The 14,119-nt window shown below is 35.7% G+C and overlaps 1 protein-coding gene across 4 annotated transcripts in view; it reads left to right on the top strand.

Annotated features, from left to right (window-relative positions):
• Positions 1-14,119, top strand: part of FBXL4 (F-box and leucine rich repeat protein 4) — a 71,527-nt gene that overhangs the window by 18,563 nt on the left and 38,845 nt on the right. For 3 of the 4 annotated variants that reach the window (XM_045843856.1, XM_045843858.1, XM_045843857.1), the window contains 2 exons: positions 6,172-6,517; positions 12,799-13,043. In XM_045843856.1, coding sequence (XP_045699812.1) covers positions 6,172-6,517; positions 12,799-13,043 — 591 coding nt within the window. The remainder of the gene's footprint in view (positions 1-6,171; positions 6,518-12,798; positions 13,044-14,119) is intronic. The other variant, XM_045843860.1, reaches the window with a different exon arrangement.

Genomic DNA, 14,119 nt, shown 5'->3' with positions numbered 1-14,119 from the left:
GAAACCAGCATCTTTTGATACACAGATTTTTTTTTCCTGAGGAAAAAAGTACCTTGGGCAGGATCCTTTCTGATATGAGAATTGATTTATTGAACTCTGTCATTCTTTGCTTCTTTCCTACAAAGTTATCTACTTTCTTCTTTAAAAGCTGAACAAATTGGGGATGAAAGCTTTGAATCATGTCGTATCTTTTGTCTGATTTAAAACTTAATGTGTGCATAACTGACTTTGAGTGGAAGTTGTGCTCTTGGCTTCTTAGCCGGGAGCTCTAGTGCATGATTGTGACTAAAGTGACAGCTTACTTACAGTGATCTCTAATATGCTTAGCTGATTTTTAGCCTTATTATACAGAAAACACCATTATACTTTAGGAAAAAATCTAACCAACATTTATTACTGCAGAATAAAAAAGGACCTTTTAAAATTTTACTGATTATGGAATGAATAGATGTTTCATTGTTTTAAAAAGCTTTTTAGGAAATACCAAAAAAAAAAAAAAAAGAAAATACACAGGCGAATAAAAAACCCTTCACAATTCTTCTGCCCAGATTCAGTAACTGTTAACATTTTGGTGAATTTCTTTGGACATTCAGAAACATTGATTGTTCTGACAGTTTGTGTTGGGAACAAAACAGAGAGTCAGACAAACATGGCTTGTGTTCTTTGAGTGTACAGGCCAGTCTGGAAGAGGACTATGAGATTATAGGGGGAATGTGTGTTGGTGGAAGGAAGAACCTAATTTATGGGGCTCAGCAAAGTTTTTCCTTGAGGAAGTGACTTTGAGACGAGGGTTGAGGGAGGCTTTAGTTTGGATAGGAAAGGTAGAGGGAGAGCAGCCCATGCAGAAATGAAATCATGAACTCATGAAATCATGAACTGAGATCTTGGTGTTTGAAGAAGTGAAAGTCCAAGAGTGTAGAAAACAAACTTTTGAAGGTCTACTAGCATGGGAGTGCTATTCTTCAGATCTAGAGTAGTGGTTTCCAGACTTTGGGATTTCATAGAGCCCTTGGATCCAGTTTCCCAGAAGCAGACCTTGAGAAGACTGTTCATTGTAAATGATTTGTTATGGAAATGCTCTTGGAGACACCTGTATGAGAGTGGGGAAAGTGCTTTGGGGAAGGGAAGAAGTCACGCAAGGGTACAGTTTTATGTGTGCCGTCCCAGTCTGCCTCGAGGTATAGAGATGGGCTCGTACTCTCCTGCACCTGTCTGTCTTGGCTATGGGCTATGGAATGGAAATCTTTCAGGCACATGCCACACTCTGGATGAAGAGGTAGTTCTCTGAATAAGGCTGCAGGTGGAAGCCCTTAGTGAAGCAGGCAGATCTGAAGGATTGGCCCAAAGAACTTACCTGGACCACAGGTAGGAAAAGTCAGCTATGATAAATCAGTGAACATAATAGTAATGATAATAAAACTTAGAGAACTGATACAGGGTTGTCAGATTATTTGCTAAATAAACACATTAAAATGGCAAGCAAATGAAATACCAACTCATTTATCACTGTCATCTCATATTAAAACCTCAGTTTATATTGAGAAAGTAGCATGATCATAATCTCAAAAAAACAGTTTGGTAATTTTACATATGTATATGTGCATACTTTTATGTATATATTAATATATTCCTTAATTTTTACATTTAGCCGTGGAAATCTTCATCACACACTATTGTTTGGGAAGCACTGGACTATACTGCCCATTTAATTGAGCACACGGTTTTATGCCTGTCTTAGGAGTTGGTAAATGAGAGTGTGTATTGGAGTGGCTCAGGAATTTATTTGTAGAAAATGGACTTGTAGTCCAGAACATTCAGAATTTAAAGGAACCTTTCCCCATTTTATCTGGTTGTATTTCTTTTTTCAAGGAATGAAGTAGAAAAGTTATAGGTCTATAAGATCTCAAAGTCTTCTGACTTCTTGCCTACTATCCTATTAAAGGAAAATTAAGAAAGGTAGTATCGAGTGTACTGGTCCTGAAGATCTTTGTGGGCACTTGGGGAAGAGGCAGAAAGTAGGCTAGCATGGAGTTACACAGGGGAAAAGAGATAACAGAGGAGGAAGAAAATGACAAGTTTAGGTCATATTAAAGAAACTAGAATAAAGTTATTTGGGGCTAAAATTCAGTGGTATGGATCTTTTCTGGGTGGTTTTTTTTTTTTTTTTTGGAGTGTTAAAGGCATTTTAACCATATGATATTGATGGTAAGAAAGCAAAGAGAAAAGAAAGTGGCTGTTATAGAGAGAATTTTTTGCCCAAAGGAGTTGCCTAATTAAGCAACAATTTCATGAATTGGTCATGGTCTGGTTCCCTTGACTTTGTGGGCCAGAAAGCATGATTTGGCCATTTAAGTCAGAATTGACCAGACCCTTTACTGGTTGATTTTTGTTAAAGCAGATGCCAGTTTGTTAGTTCCAAATAGAGATGGGCTGGGAGGCAGGGAGTGAGTAGGTACACCCATCAGAATACTTTTCCTTTATTCTTGTTGCTTTCCTGTTCTATCTCTTTACTTTCACATGGTGAAATAGAAGAGTGTTGGTAAGAGAACTTTCTTTGTGCTGTCTACTAGATATGCTTACTAACCAGGAGAAATGTTGGCTATACAGAAGCTTTCTGCATTTATGGCTGCCTTCCAACCTGAATACATTAGAAAACTTGCTTTCTTGGGTTTCCATTGATTAACATCTCTCTTCTCTCTCATCTACCTGCTGCTTTCAGTGAGCCCTAGACCTTCTCACTGGGGTAACAACAGGTCAGCAGTTGCACAGAGTGACTTGTTGCTTTGTTTCCAACAACTGGACACACAGTAGGCATTTAGTGCAACCAACACAAGGAGAAATAAGTGTGCTGGTGGAGTAAGTCCTGTTGGTTATCATCCCAGAATTAAACACTCTGAATGCAGACTGAAGCAGAGCCTGAAAGTGATTCCAACCTGAATTTTGCATGTGTGATACTGTAGATTTAAAATACTTACATAGAATATTAGCATTTGGCAGATTTGTCCAGTAGACAATACAATGTGTAAGCATACATAGAACATAAATGTACAGACTACAAAGGCCATGGCTTCAAGCAGTTTAATCCCACATCAACACTGCCCTGGGTCTAGATGATTTAAAAAATTGGTGCTTTTTCATAGAAAAGTGTATGTGCGTATCTGTGTGCACATATGCACATTTGTTACATTTGCTTGCTTGTTCTCACTAGTTTTTAAGATTCTGGCGTTCATTTTCCAGAATAAAAATTTATTGTCATATTCTTATTTGCTAATATAGGTACCTTTCTCTTTCTAACTTTGAAATAATATATTGTAGTTTTATCATGGAATTTTAAACAAAAATTCACTTTAATTCAGATACCCCCAAATCAATTTTTTAAATATTAAAAAAATAAAAAATAAAGCATCATTTTAACCTTGTCTGTTCTACAAGGTAGATAGAGGGGACTAATGCATTACTTTTTATTTAAATTTTATTTTTCAACTACAGTTTATACTCAGTTATTTTGTATTAGTTTCAGGGGTATGGCATAGTGGTTCAACAGTTGGATACTTTACAAAGTTTTCCCCTGATATTTCTAATACCCACCTGGCATCATACATAGTTATTATAATATTGTTAACTATATTCTCTATGCTGTACTTTACATCCCTGTGACTATTTTGATTAATACATTATTAAAATAGTGTATTTCTGCACTAATCAGTGCTTTTCTTTAAGCTTATATTTATGATTTTACAGTGTAATTTACATTATACTGCAAATCAGGCTATACATGAAGAACACATTCCTGTATGTATTTATTGTGAAGGACCTGGCAGAGGTGATTTCTATGTTACATTTTCAGTGTTTCTGTTAAGCCTCATAAAAACTCATTGAAGCTGAAAAATAGGCCAGTTTAGTCCACAGGTCCTGTGAACCAGCATAGGCAGTTATTTCAGTCCTGAGTGGTCCTTGTTTTTGTACATGAGTCATTCCTCCAACATCATCTGATGTCATTTTACAGTAGCAAGAAAAGGATGAGTAAAACCAAAGTTTGAATTTTTCCCATGCATTTCACCATTTACCTCATGATTCTTGGAATTATACTGTCCAGAATTAGGAATTCATTTTCCCACCAACATGGTTTTAAATGTTTAATACTACTGTTTCCATGTACCTCTATGCTTAGTTCTGTTTAACTACATAGATTTACATTGGAGCGTTCAAATCAATTCCGTTGTTAGGAACCCTCAAGATTTTTGCGGGTAAGCTTTAGGAGCACTTTTTAGGTCTAGACTGGCATCTGACCATTGCTTTTCTGCTTCGTCACAGGAAGAGGAAGATGCCTCGTCAGCTTTCCTTTCCTCTTTAAACCTACCACAACCTGCTCTATGCCTTAGAATTTTTCCCCTGCCTCCCAAGATTGGCTTTAGAGTGGGATCAATCTGTATTTCTACTTTCATATTGTCTTCGAATACAAATATTTACAGGCTGCTATGTTTGATCGGTTTTATTCCTAATTTTCAGTAGGGAATCAATGACACTAGCAAATGTAGGGGTGATTATAAAGATTTTAGAAACTGCAAAAGTTCCTACTGTTAATGATTAGTGATATGTTTCCTAAAATCCCCATTGGGCTTCTGCCTTATGCTTTTATTCCTGAAGGTAGAAATTACCATACTTCCTTTCTCCATTCTTCTGAGATTGGTGCTGTGTGCCCTTCTTGCTCCGATCTTGGCCTAAAGACCATCAGGACACCTGTATGTGGATGACTTCTGTAGTTTGGGCTCAGATTTCTCCCCTCGATTTCACATTCTTTTGTCTATTTCAGATTTATAAACATTTGCCATAATCAGTTTTTATTTAGATTGTAATAGGTAATTGGGCCAAGGAAATGAACTATACTGGAGGAGAAAATCCTCATATAATTAATAAGTGAATAAACATTTTAAGTGTTATTAGTAATCAGTGAATTATAAATTAGGTAATTTGGAGATAGGGCTCACTATGGTATTAGAGATTACTTTTAAAAATAAATAATTGTTTCAGTAGTCATTTTTATATACTATTGGCAAAGTAGTTTGTCTATACTGAGAGACTTAAAAATATTCTTAGTCTTTGACATAAAATCTTTTTTTAAAAAGTTCTACCTAAAGTATCTAAATTAGAAATAGAGGAAAGGGGTTTATTGGAGCATTTTGTTCTGTTTCTCTAATTTTCATTGGTATATTAAGAAATAATATAGAGAAATAGTTATTTATGATACATATGTGAAAATATTATATATATCTAATGATGCTGTCTTATGAGGAATCTTAAAAATGGAAAATTGTTTTATAAGAAGATATATGAAGAGATGGAGTATGAATTCGGCTTTGAAGAATAGGATAATCTGTAGGTTGGGTATTTCAACCTCATGTTGTCTTGGGGGAGACAACATGAACAGAGACACAAAGGTGGAAATAAGTATATTTTCTGGAAAGTAATATTTAATTTAATTGCAAAGGAGGAGTTCATTTTGGAGGAATTGGAGAAAATGTTATTCACTTGTTTGTGTTCATTATTTGTTAGGTACTGAGGGCACAAGGACGACTAAAAGATGATAATAATGGAAATTTAAAAGATGGGCATATATGAGACAATTTCATGAAAGTTTTGAAAAAACAATGGGTGGATTAAAAAAATAAAAGATAACAAAACTTTTATTTTGTTTGATATTAGTAACAGAAACAGAAAAGCTGGAAAAGGAGACCTTCGTAGGCAAGATGATCAGCGTAGTTTTCAGTTGGTTGAAGACGTGTGTACAACGGAGCTTTATCCTGTGTGCTTTAGTCTTAGTTTGGGTTTGCTTTTTTTTTTTTTTTTTTTTAAATAAAACTGAACATTGTCCTTCATATACCTCTAACTACCTATTCCAGTTTTTAATGTGAAATCTGCCAAAAAGGACTTTCTTGGGAGTTGTAAAAGTAATTCAGTAAAAATATTTAAGTATTGTAATAAGGTCTATGGCATTTAGTTCTTAAGTTGTTTTTTTTTTTTTCATGTCCTGGAAACAATATTTGTGTTTGGTTCTCTTCACCTTATTTAATGTCTTTGCTTAACACTGTAAAATATTGGGCATGGGCCATAGCCTTAAGGTAACAGTAAAACTCATTCTAAACTGTATTATAGGGAAGTTTCTTTCTTTAGCAGATGGGAGATTCTTTGGTCAGAGAGACCTACGAAGGTGAATGCTTCCCAGGCTCGCCAGTTTAAACCTTGTATTAAGCACATAAATTTTCCCACAAATCTTATACGGCTGGAAGTAAATAGTTCTCTTCTGGATTATTACACTGAATTAGATGCAGTTGTGTTACATGGTACGAAGGACAAGCCAGTGCTTTCTCTCAAGACTTCAGTTATTGACATGAATGATCTAGAAGAAGATGACTATGAAGAAAAGGATGGTTGTGGAATGGACAGTCTTAACAAAAAGCTTAGCACTGCCCTCAGGGCAGGGCCAAATAATGGATATTTTGACAAACTACCTTATGAGGTAAGCCAAATACATTCAGTAGCAATATTGGATATAACACTAATTTTTGAAAGTTTAGATGTTGATATTTGTTTTGCTAGATATCAAACAAGTAGAAGTATTGGTAAGGTGTACATAACCTGATGTATTATATATCTTGGTTTTGGAAAAACTAGATAAAATTACATTGAGTGGTTTCATCACTTTGGTTTTGGATTGACTTTAATAATTTTGGATAAACTATTAAGTAATATGTGTCTATGCCACTGATTAACAATAACTGAAATACATAAAACAACAAATTATATTCTACTTTAGTTCATAATTATACAAGGTAAATATGAGCAATATGTGCTTAACTTTATGCTAGTTAAGGATGATTTGCTTTTATTTTATTTATTTATTTTTTAAAATATTTTATTTATTTATTTTTTAGAGAGGGAAGGGAGGGCGATAGAGAGAGAGAGAGAGAGAAACATTGATGTGCGGTTGCTGGGGTTTATGGCCTGCAACCCAGGAATGTACCCTGGCTGGGAATCGAACCTGGGACACTTTGGTTCCCAGCCCGCGCTCAATCCACTGAGCTACGCCAGCCAGGGCAGGATGATTTGCTTTTAAAAATAAGAGGATTAATAACATTACAAGAGGAATGCTTGTTCTATTTAATAGTCCAGTTTCTCCAAGTGTCATTTATTTTTCTATGCCAGCTCTATTCTTACTCTTTTAACTAGCTCAACTTTTGGTCTAGGCAGGCACAGAGTACCTTTGTGTGTCTCTATAGGCGTGTTTCTGCTGTATATTTGGCATCCCTGGCTCCCAGGTATCACATGCCAGTATCACACCTTCTGGGGGTGGGGTGGGGTCTGGCATTTCTGTTCCCTGCTGAGAACTGCTTTGCGTGGTTAAAAATAGTATAATTGCCCTGGCTGTTGTGACTCAGAAGATTGAGTGCTGGCCTGTGAACTAGAAAGTCGCCAGTTGGATTCCCAGTCAGGGTATGTGCCTGGGTTGTGGGCTGGGTCCCCTCTTAGGGGCATACCAATGTTTTTCTCCCTTTCTTTCTCTCTCCCTTCCCCCTCTGTCTAAAAATAAATAAATGAAATCTTCAAAAAATAATATATTCAAAAACATTAAAGAAAAATTTACAATCTTAGATTTTAACCAACTCAGACTATATTCCTTTCAAATTGGTGGGTATTTCAATTTTCATTGTAATAAAACACAAGTAGCTTAACTTGCATGGGACAATAAGATAGCCTCTCCAATGCTTATCAGTAACTATAACACCTCTACAACATTTTACTGTTAAAATGCTATGGTACATCCTGCGAAGTAGCTAAAGTCACCACATAAAGAGGTGGCAACTTTATTAAAGGATCCAAGGATCCAATTAAAGGATCCAAGATAATTCAGTCAATAAGCCATGGAACTAGGATCCATCCCAGGCTTTCTAGGGCAAGTTTTATGTTATGGAAGGGAAGCTTCACAGATAAGACAAGACCCTCTGGCCCTTAGTAGGAGGAGGGAGGAAAGATGAAGGAAGAGTTGAGTGGGGAAGGAGAGGAGCGTGAGGTAGTGACAGTTGTTCCCTAGGGCTCCCAGGAGACAGTACTTCATCTGGAGGAAGCTAAATTACTTCTTTGATTCTTACCCATTTCCTAAAACTACAAAATAGAAATTTAAATTCATGCAAATGTATTTTAAACAGTTTAAGTTTTGTCCAGACCTGACAAAATGCTTGATGCATAGCATTTAAATGAGCAACTGAGAGGAAGTTCAAGGAGAGGGAAAAGAGTGTACAAAGGTAAGAAGTGAAACTGTGTGACCTGTTTAGGAACTGCAGCATTTCAGTATGTCTGGAACAGATTTGATAGCAGAAGCTGTAAGAGATGAAATTGGATGCAGGCACAGGGCTGCCTCTGTGCAGAACTCCACAGGACTCTTTTTGCAGAGGTGACAATGACTGGGACATCTTAGCCATGGCAGTGCATAGCCTACTCTGCTGTGTCACAGAGGGCTCTGTGGGTTTTACCAAGAGGTTTGCATTTTATCCCTTCAGCCAATGTCCTCAGGGTGCTGTGTTTCTCCAGTACACAGTAAAGTCAGTTGGGAGAGTCATACATCCTTCAGATATGATGAATAATTCACTTTTGTTTAAGAAATTAGAGCAACCCAGAATTATATCTGTAGTAATTTCATACTCTCTTGTGTTCTTTTGTACTCTTCCCAGGCTTTTTTTGAGTGGAAAGAAAGGGAGGGGGAATAATAGCTAGCATTCCAGGAATTATCTATCCGTAATGTGCAGGCATTTTTGCACATGCTTTGGCCCACAATTAAAGTAACTGCCCAGGTGTTTGGCATCATGTAAACTTTTTTGTATGTAGGGAAACACTGAAGGTTTTATTTCATTTATTTAAAAAAAGGAAAAAAAAGATCTCTGTTATAGATTACTCTGTTGGTAAATGAAGAATAGACCAGAAGATCTGGTGGGAGGCAGCGAAACCAGTTAGGAAGCTGCTGCAGTAATTTGAACAAGAAATGATGAAGCCCTGGGTATTGGAAGTTTTGGAAAGCAGATGAGTGGGGAAAGTACTCCAGAGATGCAGAAGGTAGAAATCAAAGGTAACTTGTGAATGTGGAGGTGAAACATCAGAGGGACTTTAAATTTCTGGTTGAAATGACTCAGTGGACAGACATGCCATTATCATAAAACAGTGGGTAAAGCTGGGAAGGGCACGTTGACTTTGAGGTACCTGTGATTCATCAAAGCAGACTTGTCTGATTGAGGACAGTAGGCAGTTGCTGTCTGAGTTTGAAACTCAGGAGGAAGGTCTGATTTTTACATATGAGAGAGTCTACTCGAGAGAGGGGAGGGACATGGTGGTAGATGAAATTGACCATTGAAACCTTGAAGTGTGAATAAAGGACCAAAAATAGAATCTTGGGAATACTAACATCTAAGAATCTCAAAGAGGAAAACAAGTTATAAAAGGCACTTAGGATAAATATGAGACAGTTTTAAAAGCAAAGTGGTAGGAAGCTAAAGTACAGAAAGCATTAAAAGGATGTAGTCAGACACATTGCTGCGGAGAGTAAGTTACAGTGCCCACTGGTTTTGGCCTTTGAGAGATCTTTGATAATCCTTTACCATTATTGGTTCAGAGGAACTGTGACCATAGGATGAGAGATGAGAAAACCTTACCATATTTGGTTAAGGCATCAAGGAGTGAGGAAGAAGCAGAGACAAAGAAGGGCTTAATCTCTGACTATAAGCAGAAAAATAATTCTGATAATATAATTATGGGCTGTAACATGGGTAAGACTGTCTACCAATAATGAATAATACTGGCATGCTGACTGACACTCCACCCCTTTGCGTCACACTCAAAAAAGGGCATGTCAAAATGAGGGAGTGTATGAAGTTATTATAGATATATCTCTTCTGACTTAACCTTTTAAAGGGAGAAAAGACAAGTGAGTGGGTGGTGGAAGATGCAGCAGAGTGGGAAAGTTTCCATTTGTGATACAGGTTGGAAGAGATTTAAGCATGTTTATATGCTGAAGGGAAGGAGCCAGTAGAGAGGGAAAGCTTCCAAAATACACAAGGGGTTTAATCAGTACAATAAAGTCATGTAGAAAAACCCAGGAGATAGAATCAGTAGTTCTGAAGGACATTAGCCATGATGAAAGCAGAGTATCACACATAAAGAATTAAGGCTGCAAAACACTGAATGATCTCACAGTAAAAAGAGAAACTTTTTTTCTTACAAAAAATTACCCAGATTATTTAAATGTAATGTAAACTATTTCAAGGGGAAAAAACACATTTAAATATGACAAGTGGTAAGTTTTTATTATTTATTGGGTAATAGAATTTTTAATTTTTTAATTTTTATTAATTTTTTAAAATTTAATCTTTATTGTATTTTTTCCATGACCATTTAGTCCCCTTATACCCCCCTCTTCCCAGCAGTCAGCACACTGTTGTCCATGTCCATGAGTCCTTTTTCCTTTCTGTGAAATCCCTGTACCCTCCCAACCTACCCACCATCTGTCATCCTCCTCTCTATGACTGTCTCTGTTCTGCTTGCTCAGTTCTGTTTGTTCATTAGATTCCACATATGAGTGAAATCATATGTGTTTCTCTGACTGGCTTATTTCACTTAGCATAAAATAACTATGGTATCTATAAACTTATCTGACCCAGAGAGAGCTATTGATATGGAAGAAATAATGAATAAATAAATGGAACAGAAGAGAATCCAGAAAAAAAGCAACGGAAAGAAGAGAACATTGTCAAAGCGTTAGATTTCTGTAGTTCTTTAAAAAGGAGCTAATACATAAAACAACACAACAACAAACAGTTCCAAATGTTTTTTTTCCTTTTTCGGCTTTTCAGATTGATAAAAGTTAAAGTATTGATACCACTGCTGTTTAGGATATGTGAATGATTGCTTTTATACACTATTAGTGGTAAATTGATGCAAACATTCTGAAGGACAGTTTTGTGCTTACACCAAACTTTAACATGTATGAAATTTACCCTAATGTATATTTGTAAAGTTTATCAAGATATACATATACACAGTGATATTGAAGTAATATTTGCAATGAGGAAAAAACCCAGGAAATATATTAAAGAGAAATGAGTTAAATTAGTATGCCACATATGGAAAATGGAATGGGGTGGATTTGTATGTGCAGTTATAAAAATATCTACAGGATATATCATTAAATGAGAAAAATGAGGTATAGCACAGTATATATGGTATCATTCTTTTAGTGTAAATCCAAGAATAGATTTCATACATATTATCTCCATTGGGGAGAGGAATTGTTAGAAACTTTTTATTTTCTACCTTTCTCAGTGTTTGGTTTTCTAATGTTTTACCTGAATTTTCTTGTATTGTTTTGTGTAATATTTTACATGTCAACACTTTATATGTTATCTGATGAGATTTTAGACTAATTTTTAGTTTTCTTATATTTCCCTATTTTTATAACATGCACACCCTTAATCTTATTGTTGGAAAGCCCAGTTCAGATGTTAAAAATAAGTAGCAAAAACACCCTAAGTTTTATCATACTCAATAAATAATTTGTCAGCAATGCTAAGGTTTTGTATATACTCTTTAAACTTATTTTAAATATCATGTTATCACTCTTTATTTTGTAATATTTTGACCCAAAACAGTGAAATTCATTCTGGGCTTACATAGTCAAAGAAATTGAAAAAGAACATTTATGTTAAAGGGCATATTTGCCAAAAAGAAAATGTAGCTGGATAAATAATGCTGCATTAAGAAAAAAAAACAACTCAATCCTTTTTCTCATCTAATGATTTTTACCATTTAGCAAATATTTTATCTTTTTTTCTCTCTTTATGTTGCTTGGTTCAGATAGGTTACTTAGCAGTAGTTCTTTGAATATTAGTGTAGAACCTCCCAACTGTTCACCCTGAAGAAAAAAAACCAAATTTTGGGCTAGCTCGAGAAAACTTTTAATTAGAGATAAACAATCTTTTTACTTTCTCTCTCTCTTTTTTTTTGAGGGGTGGGGGTGGGGAGGGTATCTGTCTGCTACTCCATCATTGCTGCTAGCTTCTTGAAACTGGCTCCTGTTTTCTTTCTGGAATTCTGCGGTAGCACCCTGGCTGGTTTCCCTTCCTGCCTCCCTGTCTCCAGGAAGACCCCCTGCAATAATCTTTCTAAAACACAAATCAGAGCATGTCACTCTGAAGTTTCAACCCTTTCAAGGCTTCTCATTGGTTTCAGAATAAATCCCGGCTGTTCTGTGAGGCTTTCTGTAACCTGCCTTTCCTTTCACCTAGTTTGCCTCCCACCCTTTAAAGTTGAGCCTTCCTGGTACATGTCCTCTTTCACCCTGCTGTTAGGCCCATGTCTTGTGTTAGGTTCTAGTAGCAGTCTGTGCTTCTCTCCATCAGCGCTATTAAAACATGTCATTGTACTCACTATCCCCCCTGGACTCTGAAAAGTTTGAAAGTGGGAATTCTTTTTCTATCACCAGTGTTTGATGGGTAGTAAATATTGAATCTATGAAAAATTGTATTATTTAACTGATTACTAAAATATATCTGCACTAGAAAAAATTTAGTCAACGTGAGCTGAGTATACTTTGAGCAATTTTGAAATGTAATAGAGCCTTAAGGAGGTATGGTTTCTTCTTTGGATAATTTGGTTGAATGTTGATTTTTTTCTTAGTATGGGAAAAGAGCATTATAAAATATATGATACTGTTCTGTGCTTCAGTCTTGATGATCTTGGTTTCTCTGTTTTATGTAGCTCATTCAACTGATTCTGAATCATCTTACACTACCAGACCTGTGTAGATTAGCACAGACTTGCAAACTGCTGAATCAGCATTGTTATGACCCTCTCCAGTACATCCATCTCAATCTGCAACCTTATTGGGCAAAACTAAACGACAGCTCACTGGAGTTTCTGCAGACACGCTGCACTCTGGTCCAGTGGCTTAATTTATCTTGGACTGGCAATAGGGGCTTCATCTCCGTTGCAGGATTTAGCAGGTTAGTACCAAGTTTATTGAGGTTATTTCACCAGCAGACTGTACTTATTTTGTAGTAGTTTCCATCGTAAAGTTTGAAATTACATACAATGTACTTTACAGAAATAAAGAATACATTTTGTGCATCATCCTGTTCAGAGTGCTTTGTCTTATAAAAGTGAATACGTTTCACAATACTCTTGAGTTAATCTTCATGATAATATGAAGGGAAACGATATGCCCTTTACCTCCTACTTTTAAAATCCCAAGTAACTTTCAACAGAGCTCTTTTTTTTTCTTGTATTTTCAGCACAGATGATTAACACATTTAAAAAACTATTTTCAAATCAAAATCTACCTCTGTAATGTGATTTGCCAGAAATGGAAAACAATTTATTATAGAGCATTTTTAATTAAATCTTAATTACATATGCAATACATCACCCAAATTTAGAAGCACATTTAAACTAATTATGTTGAAAATGCAATTGCATGCTAAATAGGCGACCACACTTGCAGACCTGCCCAGGTGTTTCTGCTCCTTTCTATTTAAGCATTTAGTTTCCTTACTATTAAATGTCACCTGTTAAACATGGGAAAGCTTACACCAGTGCATATTCATTTAGTAATGCCATAGTAATTTTTCTTATGATACAAACAGATGTTTTTCTCTTAACCTTGATGATGGTTTTTCTCAATGTATGTTACAACCTACCCCTATCATTTCATTAATTTAAATAATGAAAGAGTAGAAACTTTGGGAAAATTACCTATTATATTTGATCAATGAATAATTTTCTATCCTGCTTTTAGAAGTTAAAAATGAACTTCAGCTCTCTGTACAAACATCCCTAGTGGCTACATCCTTGAATGGTGGTTTATGAATTAGAAATTTGTATATTGAGCCTTGTTTCCCCTCAACTTACATTATAAAAAATAACATGTAATTCCAGAAAATAAAACAAATATAACACTAGATTCAGATGAAATAAGTGTTTGAAGTAGTAAAAATGTGTTCAAAATGCTAATATTGATAGTTTATGCAATAAAGTAAAAAATACACACAAGCAGGCAATAGCTTATAGCACATGTTGAAAC

This window comes from Phyllostomus hastatus, unplaced genomic scaffold (genome assembly GCF_019186645.2).
Source record: "Phyllostomus hastatus isolate PE091 unplaced genomic scaffold, TTU_PhHast_1.1 phas_contig_40, whole genome shotgun sequence".
Taxonomy (NCBI): Eukaryota; Metazoa; Chordata; class Mammalia; order Chiroptera; family Phyllostomidae; genus Phyllostomus; species Phyllostomus hastatus.
Note: the sequence above shows the minus strand (reverse complement) of the source record. Positions and strands in the feature narration are given on the sequence as shown.